General features: G+C 39.9%; 1 protein-coding gene across 4 annotated transcripts; it reads left to right on the top strand.

Moving 5' to 3' along the window:
* The first annotated feature begins 505 nt into the window (after window positions 1–505).
* On the top strand, window positions 506–25,224 carry clgn (calmegin). 4 transcript variants are annotated; one of them, XM_077525468.1, is made up of 15 exons: window positions 506–704; window positions 10,817–11,057; window positions 11,153–11,226; window positions 19,052–19,110; window positions 19,218–19,359; window positions 19,474–19,555; window positions 19,664–19,856; window positions 22,181–22,370; window positions 22,450–22,563; window positions 22,899–23,055; window positions 23,140–23,355; window positions 23,439–23,555; window positions 23,634–23,781; window positions 23,854–24,050; window positions 24,167–25,224. In XM_077525468.1, exons 1-15 carry the CDS (start codon window positions 649–651, stop codon window positions 24,236–24,238), a joined length of 2,058 nt encoding a protein of 685 aa, XP_077381594.1. In that variant the 5' UTR covers window positions 506–648; the 3' UTR covers window positions 24,239–25,224. The 4 variants fall into 4 exon arrangements, with proteins under 4 accessions (XP_077381594.1, XP_077381597.1, XP_077381593.1 ...); XM_077525471.1 differs by having other exon boundaries at window positions 23,851–24,050; window positions 24,171–25,224; XM_077525467.1 differs by having other exon boundaries at window positions 23,851–24,050.
* The last annotated feature ends 19 nt before the right edge of the window (window positions 25,225–25,243 follow it).

Raw genomic sequence — 25,243 nt, 5'->3', positions numbered from 1 at the left:
AATAAAACTAAACAAAACATAAACAAGAAATATAAAATAGTACAATCAATAGTAACCGGGAAAAAACTTATTCTCCATTCAAAATACGGGTGAGACCATTCAACCCTGCTAAATGAGATTTAGAAAAAAAAAGAAAAAAAGAAAAAAAAACGTTATTGGAATATTATAAATGAACAACGCAAAATGAGTCTTCAGAACAGATAGGATTAGGAGCATGGAAGTAGGCCTACATAAAAAAAAACCCATATAACTGCAGTTTGTCAAAATTAGTTGAAATTAGTCCAAATAGATGTCAAATTAGTCCAAATAGATGTCTTAAATGTATTTTCATTGAGGGTTCAAATTTAGAATTAATAGATAGGTCAGTCTAAAAATGCGAGCGTGACACTTCTTAAAAACAATATACATGTATAAATGGTATAATGCATTTAATAACTGGAAAAAAAAACCTTTAAAAAAAAAAATGTAGAACTGCTCGTGTGTTGTCTATCTACACAAATGCGCATGCGCGTTTCTTAGCAGTCTGGTCAGGTTGGAACCCTTTGAGCGCAGCCGTTCGGTTCGTGCTGCCCCGTACTTAATTTCAAAGTGTCTGTGATCTGTCTCGTCGGGACGTTTTGTCAGCGACTAGCACAAAAGAATCGTTGGATGCTTTTATCGGGTGGAACAGTTTGGTGTCTGTATTCCCCGCGACAAGACGCGAGGTTTGTGCGCTCTCATTCATTCTCCATCGCTCCCTCTCCTCCTTCGACATCGCTGCTAAGATAACAAGCTAACCGTTATGTGTACGTAATATGTTGTCTAAAAACATAGTTTAGGCTTCACACGTTTGTATTGCTTGGTTGGCTTTGATAGTTCAGTTAGTAAGATATTGTCTTTATGGCGCGACATTTTAGAAGATAAGCATGCAAGAACTGGACTGCTTTGCGCTCTTTGTAGCTGTTTTTGATAAGCATTTTGATAAGTATTAGCAGAGCAGGTGCTACTGCAGAAAGCGTTCATCTCTTTTTTTTTTTTGATACCCACTCACACGCGCGGCCTACTTCTTGTAGGCCACATACATGGGCCTCTCCCAGGCGGAGGATCGAACCCACGCTAACCGGCACCAAAGGCAAGTGACGGTTCAGAAAGCGTTCATCTCGTAAGAGTTTGGACGTCGCAGTTTCACAGGCAGCCATGTTAGCTCAATGATCTGTCACAGGATCACGAGACTCTTGTGCTGTTGGCAAATAGCTTGCTTACTCAATGGGCTGTTAAGAGATGCTGGGCCCAGTGTACGCAGGTCATTGCAGGGCTGATTGTGGGATGTGCTGGCCACTCATGCGCATCTGTGTTTGGAGAACCTTTGGAACCTAATCTCTCTATTTTTATTCTTTAACACGTTTGTCATATCACTTACCAAGTGTCCGAATGATTGTTTTTTTCTTAAGTTATCTATTATGTACTTTGATAAAGCAGCATACGGTCTTGTGTTACCCTATAATTGTAGTTACTGTATTTCACCAAGAGAAATTAAATTTATAGGGCAGCACGCTGCCGCTACTGCGGTCAAGCCAGCCGCCATTCGAAAAGACGAAGTCAAGCCAGCCGCCCCAACGATTGTTAATACTGTGCATTACGGTAACATGCCGACGTGTCCCTGCGCTGGCCACCTTCAAAATAAAAGCTGCTCAACACCTGGTTTAGGGTTTAAAATAAAGAATCATAAAAAAATAACGGTTTGTTATTCCAGAACCAGACCAGTTCTAAGGGACACTACACCACCCCAGGTATCCAGCCAAAGTACTTTCAACAAAATCTGATGTTGCATTTCAAAATAAAACTCATTTGAACATTGCAATCTCGACTATAATCCCTGATTTAAAAAAATCATTAAAAATTCATGGTTTGTTATCCCAGGACCAGACCAGTTCTAAGGGACACGACACCATCCCAGGTATCCAGCCAAAGTACTTTGAACAAAATCTGATGTTGCATTTCAAAATAAAACTCATTTGAACATTGCAATCTCGACTATAATCCCTGATTTAAAAAAATCATTAAAAATTCATGGTTTGTTATCCCAGGACCAGACCAGTTCTAGGGGACACTACACCACCCCAGGTATCCAACCAAAGTACTTTGAACAAAATCTGATGTTGCATTTCAAAATAAAACTCATTTGAAAAGTTACATCTCTACTATAATCCCTGATTTCAAAAAATCATTAAAAATTCATGGTTTGTTATCCCAGGACCAGACCAGTTCTGATGGACACTACAGCACCCCAGGTATCCGGCCAAACTACTTTGAACAAAATCTGATGTTGCATTTCAAAATAAAACCCATTTGAAAATTTAAATCTCGACTATTATTGTTGATTTCAAAAAATCATTAAAAATTCATGGTTTGTTATCCCAGGACCAGACCAGTTCTAAGGGACACGACACCATCCCAGGTATCCAGCCAAAGTACTTTGAACAAAATCTGATGTTGCATTTCAAAATAAAACTCATTTGAAAAGTTACATCTCGACTATAATCCCTGATTTCAAAAAAATCATTAAAAATTCATGGTTTGTTATCCCAGGACCAGACCAGTCTAAGGGACACGACACCATCCCAGGTATCCAGCCAAAGTACTTTGAACAAAATCTGATGTTGCATTTCAAAATAAAACTCATTTGAACATTGCAATCTCGACTATAATCCCTGATTTCAAAAAATCCTTAAAAATTCATGGTTTGTTATCCCAGGACCAGACCAGTTCTAAGGGACACGACACCATCCCAGGTATCCAGCCAAAGTACTTTGAACAAAATCTGATGTTGCATTTCAAAATAAAACTCATTTGAAAAATAAAATATAGACTATTATTGCTGATTTAAAAAAATCATTAAAAATTCATGGTTTGTTATCCCAGGACCAGACCAGTTCTGATGGACACTACAGCACCCCAGGTATCCAGCCAAACTACTTTGAACAAAATCTGATGTTGCATTTCAAAATAAAACCCATTTGAAAATTTAAATCTCGACTATTATTGTTGATTTAAAAAAATCATAAAAAATTCATGGTTTGTTATCCCAGGACCAGACCAGTTCTAGGGGACACTACACCACCCCAGGTATCCAACCAAAGTACTTTGAACAAAATCTGATGTTGCATTTCAAAATAAAACTAATTTGAAAAGTTACATCTCGACTATAATCCCTGATTTAAAAACATCATTAAAAATTCAGGGTTTATTATCCCAGGACCAGACCAGTTCTAAGGGACACGACACCATCCCAGGTATCCAGCCAAAGTACTTTGAACAAAATCTGATGTTGCATTTCAAAATAAAACTCATTTGAAAATTGAAATCTCGACATTAATCCCTGATTTCAAAAAATCATTAAAAATTCATGGTTTGTTATCCCAGGACCAGACTAGTTCTAGGGGACACTACAGCACCCCAGGTATCCCGCCAAAGTACTTTGAACAAAATCTGATGTTGCATTTCAAAATAACTCATTTGAAAAGTTACATCTCGACTATAATCCCTGATTTCAAAAAATCATTAAAAATTCATGGTTTGTTATCCCAGGACCAGACCAGTTCTAAGGGACACGACACCATCCCAGGTATCCAGCCAAAGTACTTTGAACAAAATCTGATGTTGCATTTCAAAATAAAACTCATTTGAAAATTGAAATCTCGACATTAATCCCTGATTTAAAAAAATCATTAAAAATTCATGGTTTGTTATACCAGGACCAGACTAGTTCTAGGGGACACTACAGCACCCCAGGTATCCAACCAAAGTACTTTGAACAAAATCTGATGTTGCATTTCAAAATTTTTGAAATCAGCAATAATAGTCGAGATTTAAATTTTCAAATGAGTTTTATTTTGAAATGCAACATCAGATTTTGTTCAAAGTAGTTTGGTTGGATACCTGGGGTGGTGTACTGTCCCTCAGAACTGGTCTGGTCCTGGGAAAACAAACCATGAATTTTTAATGATTTTTTGAAATCAGGGATTATAGTTGAGATGTAACTTTTCAAATGAATTTTATTTTGAAATGCAACATCAGATTTTGTTCAAAGTAGTTTGGCTGGATACCTGGGGTGGTGTAGTGTCCCTCAGAACTGGTCTGGTCCTGGGATAACAAACCATGAATTTTTAATGATTTTTTTAAATCAAGGATTATAGTCGAGATGTAACTTTTCAAATGAGTTTTATTTTGAAATGCAACATCAGATTTTGTTAAAAGTAGTTTGGTTGGATACCTGGGGTGGTGTAGTGTCCCTTAGAAGTGGTCTGGTCCTGGGATAACAAACCATGAATTTTTAATGATTTTTTGAAATCAGGGATTAATGTCGAGATTTCAATTTTCAAATGAGTTTTATTTTGAAATGCAACATCAGATTTTGTTCAAAGTAGTTTGGTTGGATACCTGGGGTGGTGTAGTGTCCCTCAGAACTGGTCTGGTCCTGGGATAACAAACCATGAATTTTTAATGATTTTTTGAAATCAGGGATTATAGTCGAGATGTAACTTTTCAAATGAGTTTTATTTTGAAATGCAACATCAGATTTTGTTCAAAGTACTTTGGCTGGATACCTGGGATGGTGTCGTGTCCCTTAGAACTGGTCTGGTCCTGGGATAACAAACCATGAATTTTTAATGATTTTTTGAAATCAGGGATTATAGTCGAGATTGCAATGTTCAAATGAGTTTTATTTTGAAATGCAACATCAGATTTTGTTCAAAGTACTTTGGCTGGATACCTGGGATGGTGTCGTGTCCCTTAGAACTGGTCTGGTCCTGGGATAACAAACCATGAATTTTTAATGATTTTTTTTAAATCAGGGATTATAGTCGAGATGTAACTTTTCAAATGAGTTTTATTTTGAAATGCAACATCAGATTTTGTTCAAAGTACTTTGGCTGGATACCTGGGATGGTGTAGTGTCCCTCAGAACTGGTCTGGTCCTGGGATAACAAACCATGAATTTTTAATGATTTTTTGAAATCAGGGATTAATGTCGAGATTTCAATTTTCAAATGAGTTTTATTTTGAAATGCAACATCAGATTTTGTTCAAAGTAGTTTGGTTGGATACCTGGGGTGGTGTAGTGTCCCTCAGAACTGGTCTGGTCCTGGGATAACAAACCATGAATTTTTAATGATTTTTTGAAATCAGGGATTATAGTCGAGATGTAACTTTTCAAATGAGTTTTATTTTGAAATGCAACATCAGATTTTGTTCAAAGTAGTTTGGTTGGATACCTGGGGTGCTGTAGTGTCCCTTAGAACTGGTCTGGTCCTGGGATAACCAACCATGAATTTTTAATGATTTTTTGAAATCAGCAATAATAGTTGAGATTTAAATTTTCAAATGAGTTTTATTTTGAAATGCAACATCAGATTTTGTTCAAAGTAGTTAGGTTGGATACCTGGGGTGGAGTAGTGTCCCTCAGAACTGGTCTGGTCCTGGGATAACAAACCATGAATTTTTAATGATTTTTTGAAATCAGGGATTATAGTCGAGATGTAACTTTTCAAATGAGTTTTATTTTGAAATGCAACATCAGATTTTGTTCAAAGTACTTTGGTTGGATACCTGGGGTGGTGTACTGTCCCTCAGAACTGGTCTGGTCCTGGGATAACAAACCATGAATTTTTAATGATTTTTTGAAATCAGGGATTATAGTCGAGATGTAACTTTTCAAATGAGTTTTATTTTGAAATGCAACATCAGATTTTGTTCAAAGTACTTTGGCTGGATACCTGGGATGGTGTAGTGTCCCTTAGAACTGGTCTGGTCCTGGGATAACAAACCATGAATTTTTAATGATTTTTTGAAATCAACAATAATAGTCGAGATTTAAATTTTCAAATGGGTTTTATTTTGAAATGCAACATCAGATTTTGTTCAAAGTAGTTTGGCTGGATACCTGGGGTGCTGTAGTGTCCATCAGAACTGGTCTGGTCCTGGGATAACAAACCATGAATTTTTAATGATTTTTTGAAATCTGGGATTATAGTTGAGATTAAAATTTTCAAATGAGTTTTATTTTGAAATGCAACATCAGATTTTGTTCAAAGTAGTTTGGCTGGATACCTGGGGTGCTGTAGTGTCCCTTAGAACTGGTCTGGTCCTGGGATAACAAACCATGAATTTTTAATGATTTTTTGAAATCAGGGATTAATGTCGGAAAATAAATTTTTCAAAACAGTTTTATTTTGAAATGCAACATCAGATTTTGTTGAAAGTACTTTGGTTGGATACCTGGGGTGGTGTAGTGTCCCTCAGAACTGGTCTGGTCCGGGAATAACAAACCGTTGTTTTTTTTATGATTCTTTATTTTAAACCATAAACCAGGTGTTGCTCAGCTTTTATTTTGAAGGTGGCCAACGCAGGGGCACGTCACCGTAATGCACAGTATTAACAATCGTTGGGGCGGCTGGCTTGACTTCGTCTTTTCGAGTGGCGGCTGGCCTGACCGCAGTCTGCCGCTGGTAGTTTATCGCTTAGTTAGGATGCTCGAATGTTTGAAAGTTCTTGTGATGGTGTGGGTTTTTCTTGGTACCGGCTTCCTCTACGCTTTCTCTATGCACGTTAGCGTCATTCAAGACTCATTCAATCTAAAACGTCCGGACTTTTCCTAAGACATAAATCAAAGCATGCAAGGGTCACTTTGAAAACGTCCGCACTTTTCCTTTAATGGCCTTTGGCACATAAATCAAAGCATGCAAGGGTCACTTTGACATCCCTAGACTTATTGGCTTGTTAAATTTGGTGGGTTAGATTTTTGGGAATTGTTTTTAACTCCCAAAGTGCAATTCTAACATTTTCAGAGTTACTCTGCACATGTTTTAGATTAACTCTGAAGGGATGTAAATAATTAAGCTCTCTGCCTTTCTTGTTTCAGGGACATGAGTCAGCACCATTTTCCTCCATTGTTGTGTTTTCACACAATAAGTGAAATTAGGTTTAAATTTATTCACATAAAATATGAATTGATGCTGTGGACTGCAGTTTGTTCAATGACACACAGCAAAATTGTCACTTGCCACTTGTACATTAGGGGTGTGCTGAAAAAATCGATACGGCAATATATCGTTGCGGGCCTCATTACAATACGTGTATCGATACGGAGGCGTCAGAATCGATATTGCTCATTAACTTTAAAAAGGCAGTTAACGGTTTGCCTTTGCAGCTTGCATTGTACCTAAAAAATAAAAACCAGCTGCGTCTTTGAAGTTAATTGCCTTCAATTAATGCAAAAATAGCTCACCAGTGGACACTGTGTCTTGCCAAGAAAAAATGAAATCAGAGGAAGAATATCAACATTTATTTACTTATAAACTTAACATGGCACGTGTCTTAATGTACCAATTTTTGTATGTTTTGTTTAAAAACGAAATAGAATGTGTTACATGGAAAAACATGCTGTTTTTATTTCCCCAAATATTTCAAATAAGCATATTTTAGAGGTGTAATTTTAATAGTTTGATATTTTTGCTCAAATTGGCCCATGCCTATTCAAAAAGTTCCCCAGTGTGTCTGTGAAAGCTGCTCCTTGCTTTGTAATGCGTACAAATTTAGACCAGGTATGCCGCTTGGTGGTAAACCAGAACAGCTGCTAACAAAAATATTTTTGTCAGTCAGCATAACAACATATACTTTAGGTATACATATGACTGTTATTATAAAATACAAGAAAATTAACTCATTCACTGCCAGTCATTATAGAAAATTTTTACATTTCCAATACTCACGTGATATTACATTCAATAATTATATATAAACCGAATCTACCAAATAACAGAATAGACTCCCTACTTTTTGTCCCGTCCCGTTCTTTTATAATTGACAGCAGAAAAATGTAGGTTTGCCAAAATACAGCCATTTCTCCCATGGACTCTGAAACTGTGTTTATTTCCTATAAAATGGGGCAATGATGTCATCTACCGGTGGTTGGGCATCAGTAAAGTTGTTTCCAAGTTTGATATTTACAGTGGAGCATGCTCAGATTCGCCCCCATTTAGCACCGCTCTAAAAAATACAATTGACAAGTACTTGTCAAAGGCAGTGAATGAGTTAATGTTAAAAATCGGGATACGTATCGCCTTGAAGATCAGGTATTGGGATACATATGTATCGCGATACGTATCGTATCGTGCCCCCTGTATCGTGATACGTATCGTATCGTGAGGTAGGCGGCAATACCCAGCCCTATTGTACATTAGCTAGAAGTTAGGCAAGTAGCAAATTAGCCTTCATAGCTAAGTCAGTGGCATTTAGTCAGGTCTTTTGAAATATTCTCAAATATTCAGAATTATGTTGAATAATATAATTAAAAATCTTCAAAGTAATATAACCGCTTATCTTTTTCAGGAGCATTTCTGTGACATTCAGAACAACACTGGCCAGTTCAAAAGAATAAACATGCCAGAACAGAGTTGTGCTTAACAAAAAAATTGTATTTAGGGCTGGGTGATAGTTCAATACCAACATGTATTACAATAGACATATGATCGATCTCAATACAAAATTTGTTGAATGTTCGATTGTTTATAGAATACAACTGACTGTAGTCAATCGGTTGCTGGCTTGATACAGTTATTGCAAGTAAGGATTATGCACCCAATTATTAGGTGTTGGTTTAATGTCTGTCCCAACATTTTTGACCACTTGACGAGTGGGTGGCTACAAAGTACAAAAGGTGCTACTCTGTCATGAGTTGTTTAACACATCTAGATGTAAATACGATGAAATAAAAGCTGAATTTAGAAATTTGCCTTATAATTTCTGAAAACCAATTATAACTAGAGCTGCGAGCAGCTATAAAGGGCCCTCGCAACCTGGGCCACGTTGGGTTACTTGCACGTCGGGGTTCTGGCATGTTGGGGTACTGTGAAATAGGAAGCTGTCTAAATTGTAAATGTTTTTGCCATGCTTTGTGTTTGCAACGTTTCATAGAAAGGCCAAAAATGATGCACAATTAACAAAATAAAAATCAAAATGGCTTGGCACATGGCTATAGAATACTTTTTTGTTAGTCTTAGGCTGATAGGTATCCCAATTTTTACAAATCTAGCTGAATCATACAATCGCAAAAGCTTCATAAAAATGTCTCGACGGCGCTATTGAGCCATTCATTGCAAATTGCACAAGAAATCTCTAAAATATTCATGTTCATGGCAAGTCTGATGTGTGTGCAAAGTGTCAAAAATGAAAATTGGTTCAAAGTCTGTGCTCCATTGACTGTCATGTCATGACTCAGGAATGATCAAGCAGTGCTGTCCCAAGATGGCCGCCCTGTCACGACGTTATTACGCATTGGCTCACAGTGTTCACGAGCCGTCCAGTATCTATCTATCTATCTATCTATCTATCTATCTATCTATCTATCTATCTATCTATCTTATCTATCTTATCTATCTATCTATCTATCTCCATCCATCCATCCATTACAATGTGCAAACATACACTGAGACACTTGAGATAAGTGCTGTCTACGACATTTGTAATTTGATAAAAATCAATGAGAAAAGCCATTCTGTTTTTCAACATGTGCATAGGTTATATAGAGAGTGAAATTCCATGGTGAGTTCGGCAAAGAGAATTTTAAACAATTGTTAACTGGGCCAGAGTGTGTTGTCTCATCATCAACTACACAATCAATCATGCAAGGAGAGAAAGGTTTAGTGTTTTTACCTGGCGATTGTGTGCAAACGAGAAATAGAAGTACAGTGTTCCCTCGTTTTGTTCCAAAAAATACCCGCAATAAATGAAATCCGCGAAGTAGTTAGCTTTATGTTTTACAATTCTTATAAATGTTTTAAGGCTCTAAAATCCCCTACCACACAATTTAGACACTTTTCTCATTGAGGCATTTACATGTTCTCACATTTCTCTCTTGTTCAAACATTGATAATGTTCAAACCTTCATAAATTTTATAAAATGGGTATATTACTGCAAAAAAATATGCAAAATTGCACTTAAAAAAAAATCCGCGATACAGCGAGACCGCAAAAAGTGAACCGCGTTATAGCGAGGGAAGACTGTACAACATTTGTTTACTCAACTCAACTCAACTTTATTTATAATGCGCTTTAAGAACAGGCGTTGCTGTATACAAAGTACTGTACATAAACATCAGTTTTTTAGTAAACAAGAACAAAGCAAACATTTTGAAGTGTGAATACAGGGTTTTGTTTTGTTTTGTTTTGTTTTACAAGTAAATACATTATACATCAGTGAACAAATAAGAAGTAGTGAATAAAGAGATAAATAAATACATAAATAAGTAGACTAAACATCAAACTCATACACACCACAAAACACCAAGAACAAGTCTCATGTTGCGCCAAAAGCCAAAGAATACAGATGTGTTTTAAGACGTCTTTTAAAAGACATATAACGAGGGGGACTGCCTAATATTTAGTGGTAGGTCGTTCCAAAGGGAGGGAGGGACCGGCAACAGCAAAGGCTCGATCTCCTCTAAGCCTCCGCCTAGCCCTCGGTACCTCCAATTGAGTCTGGTCTGCTGATCTGAGGCACCGGGAAGGTGTGTAGGGGTGCAAGGGCTCGGCGAGATAAGGTGGGGCAAGGCCATTGAGAGATTTGAAAACAAATTTACAGGAAATCTTGTTCCAATACAAGTAAATAGATTATCTGAAAAGTAAAGATTATCTTGTCATTTTCATCATCCTTTGTTCCCCTTTTCTCTGTGACCATTTCCCAGCCCTCAGTTTTTTATACATTTCTTATTTTATATTGTCATATTAGTGTTGTTCCCCTCTCACGCAACCACTTCCTCCTTCACTTGTCTTTAAGGATGAAGCTGGACAGGCGCTGGATGTGGCGGATGGTGCTGCTCTTTTTCCTAACTCTGGCAGTCGTAATGGCCCAGAAGCAGTCCGAACTCGACCAATCAGATGATGATGATGAAGAGATTGGCTTGGACGAGGAGGAAATGGAGCCTCTCGTCACTGAGGAGGAAGAAGAGGACGTGGTGGAAAATAAGGCAAAACAGACAGACCAGAAAACCGCAGCCAGTGACAAGATGTCCTTTCAAGTGAGTAAAGAACTAGTGTACAGTAAAAGGGGGATTAAAAGAATTTCCGTATTATTATTATTTTTTTAATCATTTTATTGATGTTGGTTTCATAGGTAACATACGAGACTCCGGTGCCCACCGGAGATGTCTACTTTTCTGAGACATTTGATGATGGCTCACTTGGCAGGTAATCTCTAGTTTGACTGCACGCAGCACTTTGGTTTTTCATGTAAGGTGGCATGTGAACTTGCACTTGGCATGTAGAAAGTGACAAACTCACAACATGGGAAATAGCAAACTCCACCTGTTTTTATCCATCTCAAGATGCAGCCATTTTACCTGAAAATAACATTGCAGTTGCTTACCCCGGGTTTACACCGGTTGCGTGTGCGGTGCAGCTGCGGTGCGGTGCGTCTTGACTGCGTGCTCCGGACGCGTCAATTTTTTGGCCAATCTACACCGGCTCCGCACAGCTGCGGTCCGGCAGCTCCGTCGCCGACCACTTCATGCCGTGTCTGGCGTGACCGCGCGCGATCATGTGGCATTAAAAACGACAAACACACAGAAAGTCTGTGATCAACAGAGAAGCAGAAAGAGGTGGACTTTTATTATTTTGTGGCTTTCTACCTCGAATATAAACCTCTCCTCGTCCATGTTCGCTGGTGTCTAAACCGTGAATGAGCCCCTCGCACGTTAACTCCAGGCCCGTCTACGCCCACATCACGTTTTGCTTGCATGCTTGCGAAATAGGAGCTGGTGAGTGTTTTATCTTAAAAGGTAACCGGAAATTTATTTTGAAACTGCGTCGGTCTTCCTGTCCCGCTCGATGTGTTTTGTGCTAGCTTCGGCAAAAATAGAAAATAGGTCTATCCTTGCGGAAGGGCTGCGGCACGCCGCAGCTGAGACGCAGTCGACACGCAACGCACACGCAAGCGGTGTAAACTGCACCATTCGAATGAATGGAATCTAATTGCTTGCGTCGCCGGAACGCACCGCAACCGCATCCGGTGTAAACCCGGGGTTAGGACTCCGGTTACGGAGTCACCTGTTTTCTGAGTTTGGTCATGTGACACTTGCAAGCTGAGCCGTGATTGGTCGTTACAGAATCCCTGAGCAGCTGTGATGTCATTTTCAGTCGACAGCAAGTGACAACATGGCCGCACCCTGAGATAGATAGAAACAGGTGGATTTTGTTGCTTTATTTATATTCCACAAATGCAATATTAATCAGAATACCACATTTAGACTAGAGGTGGGAACCTGTGGGTACCTCACGATACGATACGATATGCGATACAAGGCTCACGATAACGATTATCTCACGATATGACGATACCGCGATTATCGATATATTGCTCAGGTCTTAAATCCACGATAATCTACGATAAAACTAATCATAAAAAATAAAAAATAATAATAATAATAAATAAAATAAAAAATAATCAAATAAATAATAAATAATCAATAAATAGATAATAAAAAATTAAAAAACTAATCATAGTATAATAATAATAATAATAATATATAAATATAATATATCAATATGAACATATATAATAATAATAAAACTAGAGCTGCGAGCAGCTTTAAAGGGCCCTCGCAACCCGTGCCACGTTGGGGTATTTGCACGTTGGGGTACTGGCACGTTAGGGTACTGTTTCATAAGAAACCGTCTAAATTGTAAATGTTTTTGCCATGCTTTTTGTGTTTGTTCACATGGCGAAAGAATACTTTTTGTAGGTATTAGGCTGATAAATATGCCTCCCAATATTCACACATCTAGCTGAATCATATAATCGGAAATACTTCATAAAAATGTCTAGAGGGCGCTATTGAGCCATTTATTACAACTTGCACAACCAATCTCTAAAATATTCATGTTCTGGAGAGGTCTGATCTGTGTGAGTTTTGTGAGTTTTCGCCCGTTTAGACTAAAAAAAAAGCATTTTTCTTTGCAAACAATGCATCGCTACAGCAAAGGCTTGCGACAAAATAAAAAAATTCAATAACTTTTCATCTTAAATATCTTAAGATGAAACACGCCAAAGAATGAAGACGATCTGATAAGTTTTGTAGAAAATATGATGCCTATAAAAGGCCCCCAAAATGGCTACAAATACCAATGTTAATCAAAATGGCAGACTTCCTGTTTGGTTGAGCATATGGCTTTAGAAACTTTTTTGTAAGTATTAGGCTGATAGGTATCCCAATTTTTACACATCGAGCTGAATCATACATTTCCAAAAAGCTTCATAAAAATGTCTAGGTGGCGCTATTGAGCCATTTATTGCAAATTGCACAAGAACTCTCTAAAATATTCATGTTCATGACAAGTTTCAAGTGCAAAGTTTCATGAGTTTTCGCACGTTGAGACAAAAAACAAAACAAAAAAAAACTAGAGCTACGAGCAGCTATTGGGGTATTTGCACGTCGGGGTTTTGGCATGTTGGGGTACTGTGAAATAGGAAACTGTCTAAATTGTAAATGTTTTTGACATGCTTTGTTTTTGCAAAGTTTGATGTGGGGGCCAAAACTGATGCACAATTAACAAAATAAAATCAAAATGGATTGGCACATGGCTATATAGAATACTTTTTGTATATATTAGGCATGCCTGCCAATATTCACACATCTAGCTGAATCATATAATCGGAAAGACTTCATAAAAATGTCTAGAGGGCGCTATTGAGCCATTTATTACAAATTCCACAACAAATCTCTAAATAAAATATTCATGTTCCAGACAGGTCTGGTGTGTGTGCAAAGTTTTGTGAGTTTTCGCCCATATTTAGACTCTCAAAAAAGCATTTTTCTTCACAAACAATACATGGCTACAGCAAAGGCGTGTGACAAAATACAATTTTTTAATAACTTTTCATCTTAAATATCTTTAGATGAAACACGCCAAAGAATGAAGACGATCTGATAAGTTCTGTTGAAAATATGACCCCGATAAAAGGCCCCAAAAAATGGTTACAAATACCAAAGTAAATCAAAATGACAGATTTCCTGTTTGGTTTAGCGTATGGCTTTAGTAACTTTTTGTAACTCTTAGGCTGATAGGTATCCCAATTTTTTAAAATCTAGCTGAATCATACATTTCCAAAAGCTTCATAAAAATGTCTAGAGGGCGCTATTGAGCCATTTATTGCAAATTGCACAACAAATCTCTAAAATATTCATGTTTATGACAAGTCTGATGTGTGTGCAAAGTTTCATGAGTTTTCGCATATGTATAGACCAAACAAATAGAAGCACTTTACTTGGCAAACAATGCATTGCTATGGCAACGGCGTGCGTCAAAATAAAAAACTTTCGATAACTTTGCAACATAAACATCTTAAGATGAAACACACCAAGTTTGAAGATGGTCGGATAAATTTTGTAGGAGCAGTTCGTTAAAATATGACCCCTAAAAAAAAGCCACAAAATGTGGCTACAAATCCCAACGTAAATCAAAGTGGCGGACTTCCTTTTTGGTTTAGCATATGGTTGCAAGAGACTTTTTTTTTTGTACATCGTGGGCTCTTATGTATGCCTCCAAATTATCATAGCGCTAGGTGAAACGTACAACCGAAATGCTTCGTTAAAGAGGAATTTTTTAGCTCAAAATGTGATGCCCGGCCCCTGGGGGACTTCCTGTTGGGTTTTGTACATGGCACCAGGAGACTTTTTTTGTACATCGTGGGCTGTTACATATGTCTACAAATTTTCGTAGCTCTAGCTGCTTCGTACAACTGGGAATGCTTCATTAAGAAGGATTTTTTTTTCCTTTGCAAAAAGTGTATGCCATGACAACAACGTGCGACGAAATAAAAAGCTTTCAATAACTTTTCATCTTCAACATCTTAAGATGAGTCACACCAAGTTTGAAGATGATCAGATAAACTCTGTAGGAGGAGTTTGTTCAAAAAAAAATGGCAACACGTTCCAAAGTAAATCAAAAGGGCGGACTTCCTGTTCGGTTTAGCATATGGTTCAAAAAGAGTTTTTTGTACCTTGAGGGTTGTTACATATGTCTTCAAATTTTGGTAACTCTCAGTGAAATCTACAGCCGGGAATGCTTCATTAAGTAAGAATTTTGAAACACAAAATTTGATGCCCTACTTCTGGCGGACTTCCTGTTAGGTTTAGCATATGGCATCAAAAGACTTTTTTGTAGGTCGTAGTCTGTTACATATGTGTACCAATTTTCGTAGCTCTAGAATAAACGTACAACCAGCAATGCTTCGTTAAGTACGAGTTTTGAAACTCTAAATGATGCCTCGCCCCCGTCATATAGTATGTCAAAAACTTTAGATTTTTTACCATGATGTTGTCCCAGGTGTTGAGATGGTACAGCCCAAGTTTGAAGTCAATCGGGTTAACCGTGTAGGAGAAGCGGGCAAAAGTATGACCCCTGTAAATGTGCAAAAATTGGCCAAAATTGGACATTCAGATGATCATACCTCACTTCCTGTCTATTTTAGGGTACACCTATCAAAGAGGTTTCTGTTCATCTGGATGTGCTACAGGTGCCACACAATTTTCATAACCGTAGGACAATCGTAGCGGGACAGGGATCCGTTTAACCTATGTAGGGGGCGCTAAGGAGCCATTTTTCTTTTATCATGTATGGTGACTTTAAAATATCCAATTTTTCGCCAGGCCTGACGTGTGTGTAAAGTTTGGTGAGTTTTCGGTCACATTTAGTGTCTCAAAAATGTGATAGTTTGCGGAGAAGAATAATAACTAGAGCTGCGAGCAGCTATAAAGGGCCCTCGCAACCCGGGCCACGTTGGGGTATTTGCATGTCTGGGTACTGGCATGTTGGGGTACTGTACTCATAGGAAACCGATTAAATTGTAAAAGTTTTTGACATGCTTTGTGTTTGCAAAGTTTTATGGAAGGCCAAAAATGATGCACAATTAAAATAAAATAAAAATGGAGTGGCACATGGCTATAGAATACTTTTTGGAGGTATTAGGCTGATAGGTATGCCTCCCAATATTCACACATCTAGCTGAACCATATAATCGGATATACTTCATAAAAATATCTAGACGACGCTATTGAGCCATTTATTGCAAATTGCACAACAAATTATAAATAAAATATTGATGTTCGTGAGAGATCTGATCTGTGTGCAAAATTTTGTGAGTTTTTGCCCATGTTTAGACTCTCAAAAAAAAAATTCTTTGCAAACAATGCATCGCTACAGCAAAGGCGTGTAACAAAATAAAAAATTTCAATAACTTTTCATCTTAAATATCTTAAGATGAAACATGCCAAATAATGAAGACGATCTGATAAGTTTTGCAGAAAATATGTCCCCTATAAAAGGCCCCAAAATGTGGCTACAAATACCAAAGTAAATCAAAATGGTAGACTTCCTGTTTGGTTTAGCATATGGCTCCAAGAGACTTTTTTGTACATCGTGGGCTCTTATGTATGCCTCCAAATTATCATAGCTCTAGGTGAAACGTACACCCGGGAATGCTTCGTTAAAGAGGAGGTTTTTTTAGCACAAAATGTGATGCCCGGCCCCTGCGGGACTTCCTGTTGGGTTTAGCACATGGTACCAAGAGACTTTTTGTGTACATCGTGGGCTGTTACATATGTCTACAAATTTTCGTAGCTCTAGCTGCTTCGTACAACTGGGAATGCTTCATTAAGAAGGATTTTTTTTCCTTTGCAAAAAGTGCATGCCACGACAACAGCGTGCGACGAAATAAAAAGCTTTCAATAACTTTTCATCTTGAACATCTTAAGATGAATCACACCAAGTTTGAAGATGATCGGATAAACTCTGTAGGAGGAGTTCGTTAAATTAAGACCTTTATGAAATTGCCCAAAAAATGGCAACACGTTCCAAAGTAAATCAAAATGGTGGACTTCCTGTTAGGTTTAGCATATGGTTCAAAAAGAGTATTTTGTAGGTCATAGTCTGTTACATATGTGTACCAATTTTCGTAGCTCTAGATTAAAGGTACAACCGGCAATGCTTCGTTAAGTAAGAATTTTGAAACTCTAAATTTGATGCCCCGCCGCCATCATATAGTATGTCAAAAACTTTAGATTTTTTACCATGATGTTGTCCCAGGTGTTGAGATTGTACAGCCCAAGTTTAAAGTCAATCGGGTTAACCGTGTCGGAGAAGCGGGCAAAAGTATGACCCCTGTAAATGTGCAAAAATGGGCCAAAATTGGACGTTTAAATACTCATACCTCACTTCCTGTCTATTTTAGGGTACACATATCAAAGAGGTTTTTGTTCATCTGGATATGCTACAGGTGCCACACAATTTTCATAGCCATAGGGCAATCATAGCGGGACAGGGATCCGTTTAACCTATGTAGGTGGCGCTACAGAGCCATTTTTCTGTTATCATGTATGGCGACTTTAAAATATCAAATTTTTCGCCAGGCCTGATGTGTGTGCAAAGTTTGGTGAGTTTTCGTTCACGTTTAGTGTCTCAAAAATGCGATTGTTTGCGGAGAAGAAAAATAATAATAAGAAGAATTCCTACATAAACAATAGGGCCTCGCAGCGGCACCGCCGCCGGTGCTGCCGCTGCTCGGGCCCTAAAAAAGCATTTTACTTGGCAAACAATGCACCGCTATGGCAATGGCGTGCGACAAAATAAAACACTTTCGATAACTTTGCATCTTAAACATCTTAAGATGAAACACACCAAGTTTGAAGACATTCGGATAAATCTTGTAGGAGGAGTTTGTTAAAATATGACCCCTCAAAAAGGCCACAAAATATGGCTACAAATCCCAACGTAAATCAAAATGGCGGACTTCCTGTTTGGTTTAGCATATGGTTCCAAGAGACTTTTTTTTTGTACATCGTGGGCTCTTATGTATGCCTCCAAATTATCATAGCGCTAGGTGAAACGTACAACCTGGAATGCTTCGTTAAAGAGGAATTTTTTAGCTCAAAATGTGATGCCCGGCCCCCGGGGGACTTCCTGTTGGGTTTAGCACATGGCACCAAGAGACATTTTTGAACATCGTGGGCTGTTACATATGTCTACAAATTTTTGTCGCTCTAGCTGCTTCGTACAACTGGGAATGCTTCATTAAGAAGGATTTTTTTTTCCTTGCCACGACAGCAGCGTGCGACGAAATAAAAAGCTTTCAATAACTTTTCATCGTCAAAATCTTAAGATGAATCACACCAAGTTTGAAGATGATTGGATAAACTCTGTAGGAGGAGTTCGTTAAAATAAGACCTTTATGAAATGGCCAAAAAAATGGCAACATGTTCCAAAGTAAATCAAAATGGCGGACTTCCTGTTAGGTTTAGCATATGGTTCAAAAAGAGTTTTTTGTACTTTGAGGTCTGTTACATATGTCTTCAAATTTTGGTAACTCTCAGTGAAACGTACAGCCAGGAATGCTTCATTAAGTAAGAATTTTGAAACACAAAATTTGATGCCCTGCTTCTGGCGGACTTCCTGTTAGGTTTATCATATGGCACCAAAAGACTTTTTTGTAGGTCGTAGTCTGTTACATATGTGTACCAATTTTCGTAGCTCTAGAATAAACGTACAACCAGCAATGCTTCTTTAAGTAAGAGTTTTTAAAGTCTAAATTTGATGCCTCGCCCCCGTCATATAGTATGTCAAAAACTTTAGATTGGCTGCTCGGGTCCAAACTAAGCTCATGAGTCTTCTTTGCCTGAAGACTTCGTCCATTTCCCCGCTACCCTTATGAAGTGCTCCCCCTAGTGGCCCGCCAAGTAATTGCTCAATAAGTCATGAACAATGGAGCCGTTATAGTGGCTGAATAATAACTACATATATCGCGATACTTGCGCAGGCGTATCGATAATCCATCGGGAGACAAAGTAAAACGATTTATCGTGATATCGATATATCGTCACACTGCTAGTTTAGACTAGTGGGGCCACATAGAACATATTATTGTAAAGAAAATAATTGGGTTGACTTCCCCTGTAAAAGTATTGCCAATTTACTTAAAACGGACTTCAGTTTGAATCATGTTTGTCTGTGTTCTCCTTAGATGGCAGTTGTCCAAAACAGTGAAGGAAGATGCAGATGATGACATCGCCAAATATGATGGTTTGTTTGTGTGTTTGCGCTATCCAGGGAAAAAAACAAATCTGGATAGCATGCAGTTGTTAAAAAAGAGGACCTGCTGACTTGCTGCTTGTGTGTGGTCAATGCAGGAAAGTGGGTGGTGGAGCAGCTGAAGGAGAACAAGGTTCCAGGAGACAAAGGCCTGGTGCTGAAAACCCGCGCCAAGCATCACGCCATCGCCGCCATGTTGGACAAGCCGTTCATCTTCCAGGATGAGCCCCTTGTCGTACAGTTCGTACACACAAAAGAGCCGGGACATTTTGGCAGTTGAACAAAATGTATTCACGCTAGTCAAAAATATGTGGAAATAAAAAGCTTTGTCTCTGTGTGCTAATATTTTTTTAGGTATGAAGTGAATTTCCAGGATGGCATTGACTGCGGTGGGGCTTACATTAAACTCCTTTCGGACACTGGTAATGTCAATCTGGTGCGTACCGTACATGTCGCCATGCTAATTGGCACAGTGGCTCATACAAACATCTCAAGGATTGATGGATTTGACCTGTTAATGAATACTCCATGTTGTGGCTTTTAGGAGCAATTCCATGACCGCACGTCCTACTCGATCATGTTTGGGCCCGACAAGTGCGGCGAGGACTACAAGCTGCACTTCATCTTCCGCCACAAGAATCCCTTGAACAAAGATTTGGAGGAGAAGCATGCCAAGCGGGCCGATGTGGACCTCAAGAAGTTCTACACTGACAAGAAGACTCACCTCTACACTTTGGGTATGGTAGCATGCAGGGCCCAAGCACATGGGGCAGAATAGGTCCTTTTTATTTTATTTTTTTTACAGCCTTGGACCCAGTTTAAAGCAGCTATATGGAAGATTTAAAATTTCAAATTGCTACTGCCACCTGTGGCCGAAAACAAACTGCACGCTCGTACACGCTGCGCGCACTCATACGTGCACGACCTCAATACTGAAGACTGGGCCCTTCATATCCAATTAAACTATGTTTTCAGAGGTAAGAAGTTTTATAATGTTATACAAAGCTGGCCACTTCACGGAATGAGACTCTCGATCCCCACTAAACAATTGACGTCCACGGGACGTGCAGATCATATTGCTTTAGTCGGTCGAAGTCCAGTCCTGTGCTGTACTCCAAAACGATGTGCAAATTACGTCAATTAATTTGACCTCATTCCGATGTGATGTTAGTGTGATATTGTTGTTTCGTCAGATCTGACGAGAGGCAGACGGCCGGACTGAGATTTACTTCCCGGCGGAGGCCGTCTTCGCCCTCCCGCCAGGCCGACGCTCAGGGGAGATATGTCGGGGGGGGTGGGGGGGGGGGGGGGGGGGGGGGGGGGTTGTCCGACTGTCCTCTCCAAGAGTGATCGTATATTATGCATCCCGGGTGTTGGAAGGAGAGCCTTCGCTTGTATTCGCTTTAAAGGAGAAGTTTAACAACTCAGAATCTAGAAGAAAAAAAGTAACAGAGTGCCGGGCCGAGATTCAAGCTGTAGACAAAAAGATTTATTTGACACAGACATACAAACAAGACATATATTCTGGCCAGAAGGGATCAGAAATCCGTCGAACAAAGGGATGCACTGGTTTTTATAGCCTTACTAGACCACGCCCAAACCTTTTTCTTTGGGCGTAACATCTTAAGATAAGTAACGTTATTGGGCACTAAAAATTTTGCCCACTCCTACATATTAGCCTAATTATTCACATGAATGTCTTTGGCCACTAGAGTGCACTGCAAGATAGGAGTTTAACTTGGTGCAGTACTATTTTGTGACCATTGGGGGCACTGTTACTCCACGCAAATTTAGGCCCGCAACCTTTGGCCTATTTTAAAGCTGACCTCTGTATGAACTTCATGGTTACGCAAGCTCACGTGTAACTTCCTGCTCATAAATCTTGCGGACAAGACATTTTTATAGCTTGCACCTGGTCTTGGCGAGCTCACTCACGTGTAGCACATGTAGCTCACGTGTTCGGAAAACCCCTACATATGTCTGCTTGTGTCAGAAGAAAGGAAAATGTGTCAGAGCAGGTTTGGGTCAAACCAGGGGGCCTTTTACAGGGATGGGGGGCATGAATCTACATAGATAACTAAAATTATATACTTCATTATGGCCGTGAATGTTATCGCCATTCAGTAGTACCGTTCACATTCCGTTAGCATAATGTAGCTACAATAGGCTTTTTTCACGGAGGAAAATAAGGCAACATTTAGCCTGATTGAAACGCCGCGGAATGGAACGTCTGTTCTTCATAAAGTCATTATGTTCTATTACATTCAACTTTGCCGCCCCTTTCACGCTAAATGTAGCCGTCCACCTCACTTTCACCCCAATAGTTACAACCGAGAAGTGATCGATCTTGAGGTTACTGCTATTTGAAAACACATTTTTTTTTCTAAATGTCAAGATACTCGCTTCTTACCTTTTGGAGTAGAAAGAAAGCCAGCTGTGAATCACTTTTCTAATCCAAGTCCGATCTCAACTCTCTTTTTTTTTTTCGTGGCACTTGACATTGTTTTCATTTTTTTTTTTTTAAGCAGCCTTCCGCGGAGTAACAGCGGGTGTCTGGGGCAGCGAAAATCTGTACTAGTTCCGTCTTCGCGACTACAGGAAACAACTGACGAGAACGTGCATGACGTCACATCCTGCAGACAGAGGGCGGGAAATTCGAAGGATTCGGACCGGACGCTTCCGAAATAATATTGGCCAGAGGCTTGTAGGAGTTACCCATTGTGAACAGCTAAGATGTTGATCTACTAATTAGAATATGTTTCAGTTTTGTTTCAGCAAGTTTTGTGGGCGTGTTTGTGCCGGTATATGATTAGATCAATATCCTTAGTGAATAGGTGGGTAACTGGGCGCAGACTGCGGGTGCAGTTGAGGTGCAATATTTCGCACTGTTACGGGACGCAGCGCATTCTTAGTGAAGATGCCCCTAAGATGGAATAGTTATCCAAAACCCCAGCATAAAATGAAATAGAATTGAAAACAAACAACAGTATGCTCCTCAAAATAATCCACATCAAATAGTTGCAAATATCAGTAATGCATGTCTGCGTTCCTCCGTTGCTAGTCCTAAACCCGGACAACAGCTATGAGATGTTCATTGACCAGTTGAGTGTGAGCCGCGGCAACCTGCTGAACGACGTGATCCCTCCGGTCAACCCGCCCAAAGAGATCGACGATCCCAACGACTCCAAGCCGGAGGACTGGGACGAGAGGCCCAAGATTCCCGACCCCGAAGCCGTCAAGCCCGACGACTGGTGACTTGAACGGCAAATTGCCAAACCGAGAGTTGCCGAATGACCGTCGATTTGTGTTTAATGTGACTTTTGTGTTCAGGGATGACGATGCACCTGCTAAGATCGAAGACCCGGATGCAGTGCAGCCGCAGGGCTGGCTGGACGAGGAACCTGAATTCATCCCGGATCCCAATGCTGAGAAACCAGAAGACTGGCAAGTAGATCGTGAACACATTTGCTTATGGAAGTCACTGTTGCTTTGTAGGGATGTATCAATATCCAAACATCACGATACGATATTATCACAATATGAAGTTCACGATACGATAATTATCACAATATTAATGTGACGTCATTTGAGATCAACTGTAAGTTGTCATTTGTTGCCATCTTGTGGCGCCTATAAACAATAAAAAGCTTTTTTCAGGTGGGGGTCAAATACAGATTTTTGGTATTCGCAATAGCGCTCAATCCCTTCATTGCAGCGTGGTATTTTTTTGGTCATTTACCCTGAGGAACTACGGCGCGTGACAGTTCTCCTGTATGTAGGGATCAGGAGATGGATGGCGAATGGGAGGCCTTGCAGATCCCCAACCCAGCCTGTGAAAATGCTCCAGGGTGTGGGCCGTGGAAGCCACCCATGATTAACAATCCCAAGTATAAGGGCAAGTGGAAGGCCCCGCTGGTGGACAACCCCAACTTTAAGGTGTCCGACTTGCTTTATTTTTTTGTGGGCGGGCTTTACTCTGAAGATGTTGATTTTTGATTTCGTTGTGAATTTTCTCCAAAGGGTCCCTGGAAGCCTGGTAAAATCCCGAACCCGGAATATTTTGAGGACCTGCAGCCGTTCAAAATGGCGCCTTTCAAAGCGGTGGGCTTAGAACTGTGGTCCATGACTTCCGACATCTACTTCGACAACTTCATCATCACCTCCCACAAGGAAGTCGCTGACCGCTGGGCCTCGGACAGCTGGGGTTTGAAGAAGCTGGTGGCCAGTGCTAACGAGGTCAGTGTTAAGTTTGCTTCAGCAAATCCGCATCGACAGGCTCAGTCGTATTAACCAGGGTCCGAATGGTCCTCCGGTCCCAGCCTGGGATTTTTTCCCAGCTGATGATTGCAGCAGAGGAGCGCCCATGGCTGTGGGGGGTCTACATCCTGACGGTCGGTCTGCCCGTGGGACTCGTTGTTCTCTTCTGCTGGCCGAAGGTACCGGAAGCTTTTTAAGTCATGCTTTTATGTTTATCTGCACCATCTTAATCCAATTTTATTTATTTTTGGCCACAGAAACCGGATGACTACGTGTACAAGAAAGTGGATGTGTCGCAGGCTAATGTAGAAGAAGAGGAGGAAGAGGAAGAGGAGGAAGAAGCAGCAGCTGGAGCAGACAAGGATGACAAAGATGTCGAGGCTGCGGATGTTGAAGCAGCTGCAGGTGACCACACACATACACACAAAGTCATGTTGGTTTTCCCATTTACTTAAACACAACTTCTAACTATAGCAGAGGTTGAGGACAAGGATGGTACAAATCTAATAGGGGACCAGACAGGGGGAGATGGTGACAATGAGGATGCTGGAGAAGAAGAAGAAGAAGAAGAGGAGGAGGAGGATGAAGTGGAGGAGGAGGAGGATGAAGTGGAGGAGGAGGATGAAGAGGAGGAGGAAAGCAAAGCTCCTGAGAGAACATTAGAAGAGGAGGAGGTAAGTGAAAAAGTGTCTGTACCCCAGAAAAGGTTCACTGGGATCCATCGCCCGCATTCGTAGTGTACATAATCACCGACGCCGTCTCATTTTGCTGACGGTGTCCTCCCTTCCAGCCAGATGAAGGCAGCGACGCCGTCGAGGGCAACAAGCAAGCCGTGAGGAAGAGAAGGGTACGGAAAGACTGAGGTGACGTCGACACCCGCCGTCTCCATCTTCCCCGACGAGGACGATGTGGAAGCGCCATGAGAAGGACAGAACGTCCCTACAATCTTCTGGTAGCCTCCAGTCACTCTGGCTGCCTCATTTGCATCTTTCATCCCTCCGACACAAACAAACAAGCACATCCGGTGCTCCTCCTCGTCTTTCAGATGTATCTCCAGTGCTTTGTGCATTATTTTTGTTCTCACTGGATGTTTCAAAATATTCGTCATTCTTTCCCTTGTTTCAAACATTGCCTGGCAGCCTATCATGTGTGACCTCAGCTCTCTCCTCGCTATCAATTCATCGACCTGTCAAGAGTAAAGGCAGTGTACAGGATCTGGACTGTCAGCTCTCATGTCCTTTGTTTTCAAGAACATATAGGACGCAAACTTCCCTGTTGAATTTTTCTGCTTGCTAAGAGTTCAGGCGGAGGAAATGCCACGCTGGGTGGAGGAAGGGGACCTCATAGGTTGCTGTAAAATATTTCATCTGAGCATTGACTTTTGTGTCTTTATATTTAACAATTTAGAGATCAGTATCTTTAGTTGAAAATTTTATGCTTGTATAGATAAACTTGAAGGGCACGCTGTAGTGCACAGATAATTCTAGTACATTTTATTTGAAGCGATGCACTAAAACATTTTCCCCCACTGTTAATCGGATCAGGCACAAAATCTTTTATTTTGGTATTATTCCATCCAGTAGCTGGAAAGTCGTAATCATGTATGGATCGTTGTGTGTGATTTTAGCACCACCTGTGAAATGCCTTGCCAGTTGTGTGAAAATATTTTTTGCAAAAACAATTCTATCTGTGACATTTACAACATGCCCTTGGAACAAAATACTTTGGTTTTAAGTCTCAAAGCTTTTGTAGAGTTCCTGCCAGACATTGGCAAATATCATATCCCTGTTTACATTTGTTTGCAAACTGCGCATTGCTCTTGAAAATAAAATGAAATATTTAATATAATTTGACTGAGGTGTCTTTA

The sequence above is a fragment of the Festucalex cinctus genome, chromosome 6 (genome assembly GCF_051991245.1).
Source record: "Festucalex cinctus isolate MCC-2025b chromosome 6, RoL_Fcin_1.0, whole genome shotgun sequence".
Lineage (NCBI taxonomy): Eukaryota > Metazoa > Chordata > Actinopteri > Syngnathiformes > Syngnathidae > Festucalex > Festucalex cinctus.
This window is presented reverse-complemented; position numbering and strand designations above follow the sequence as displayed.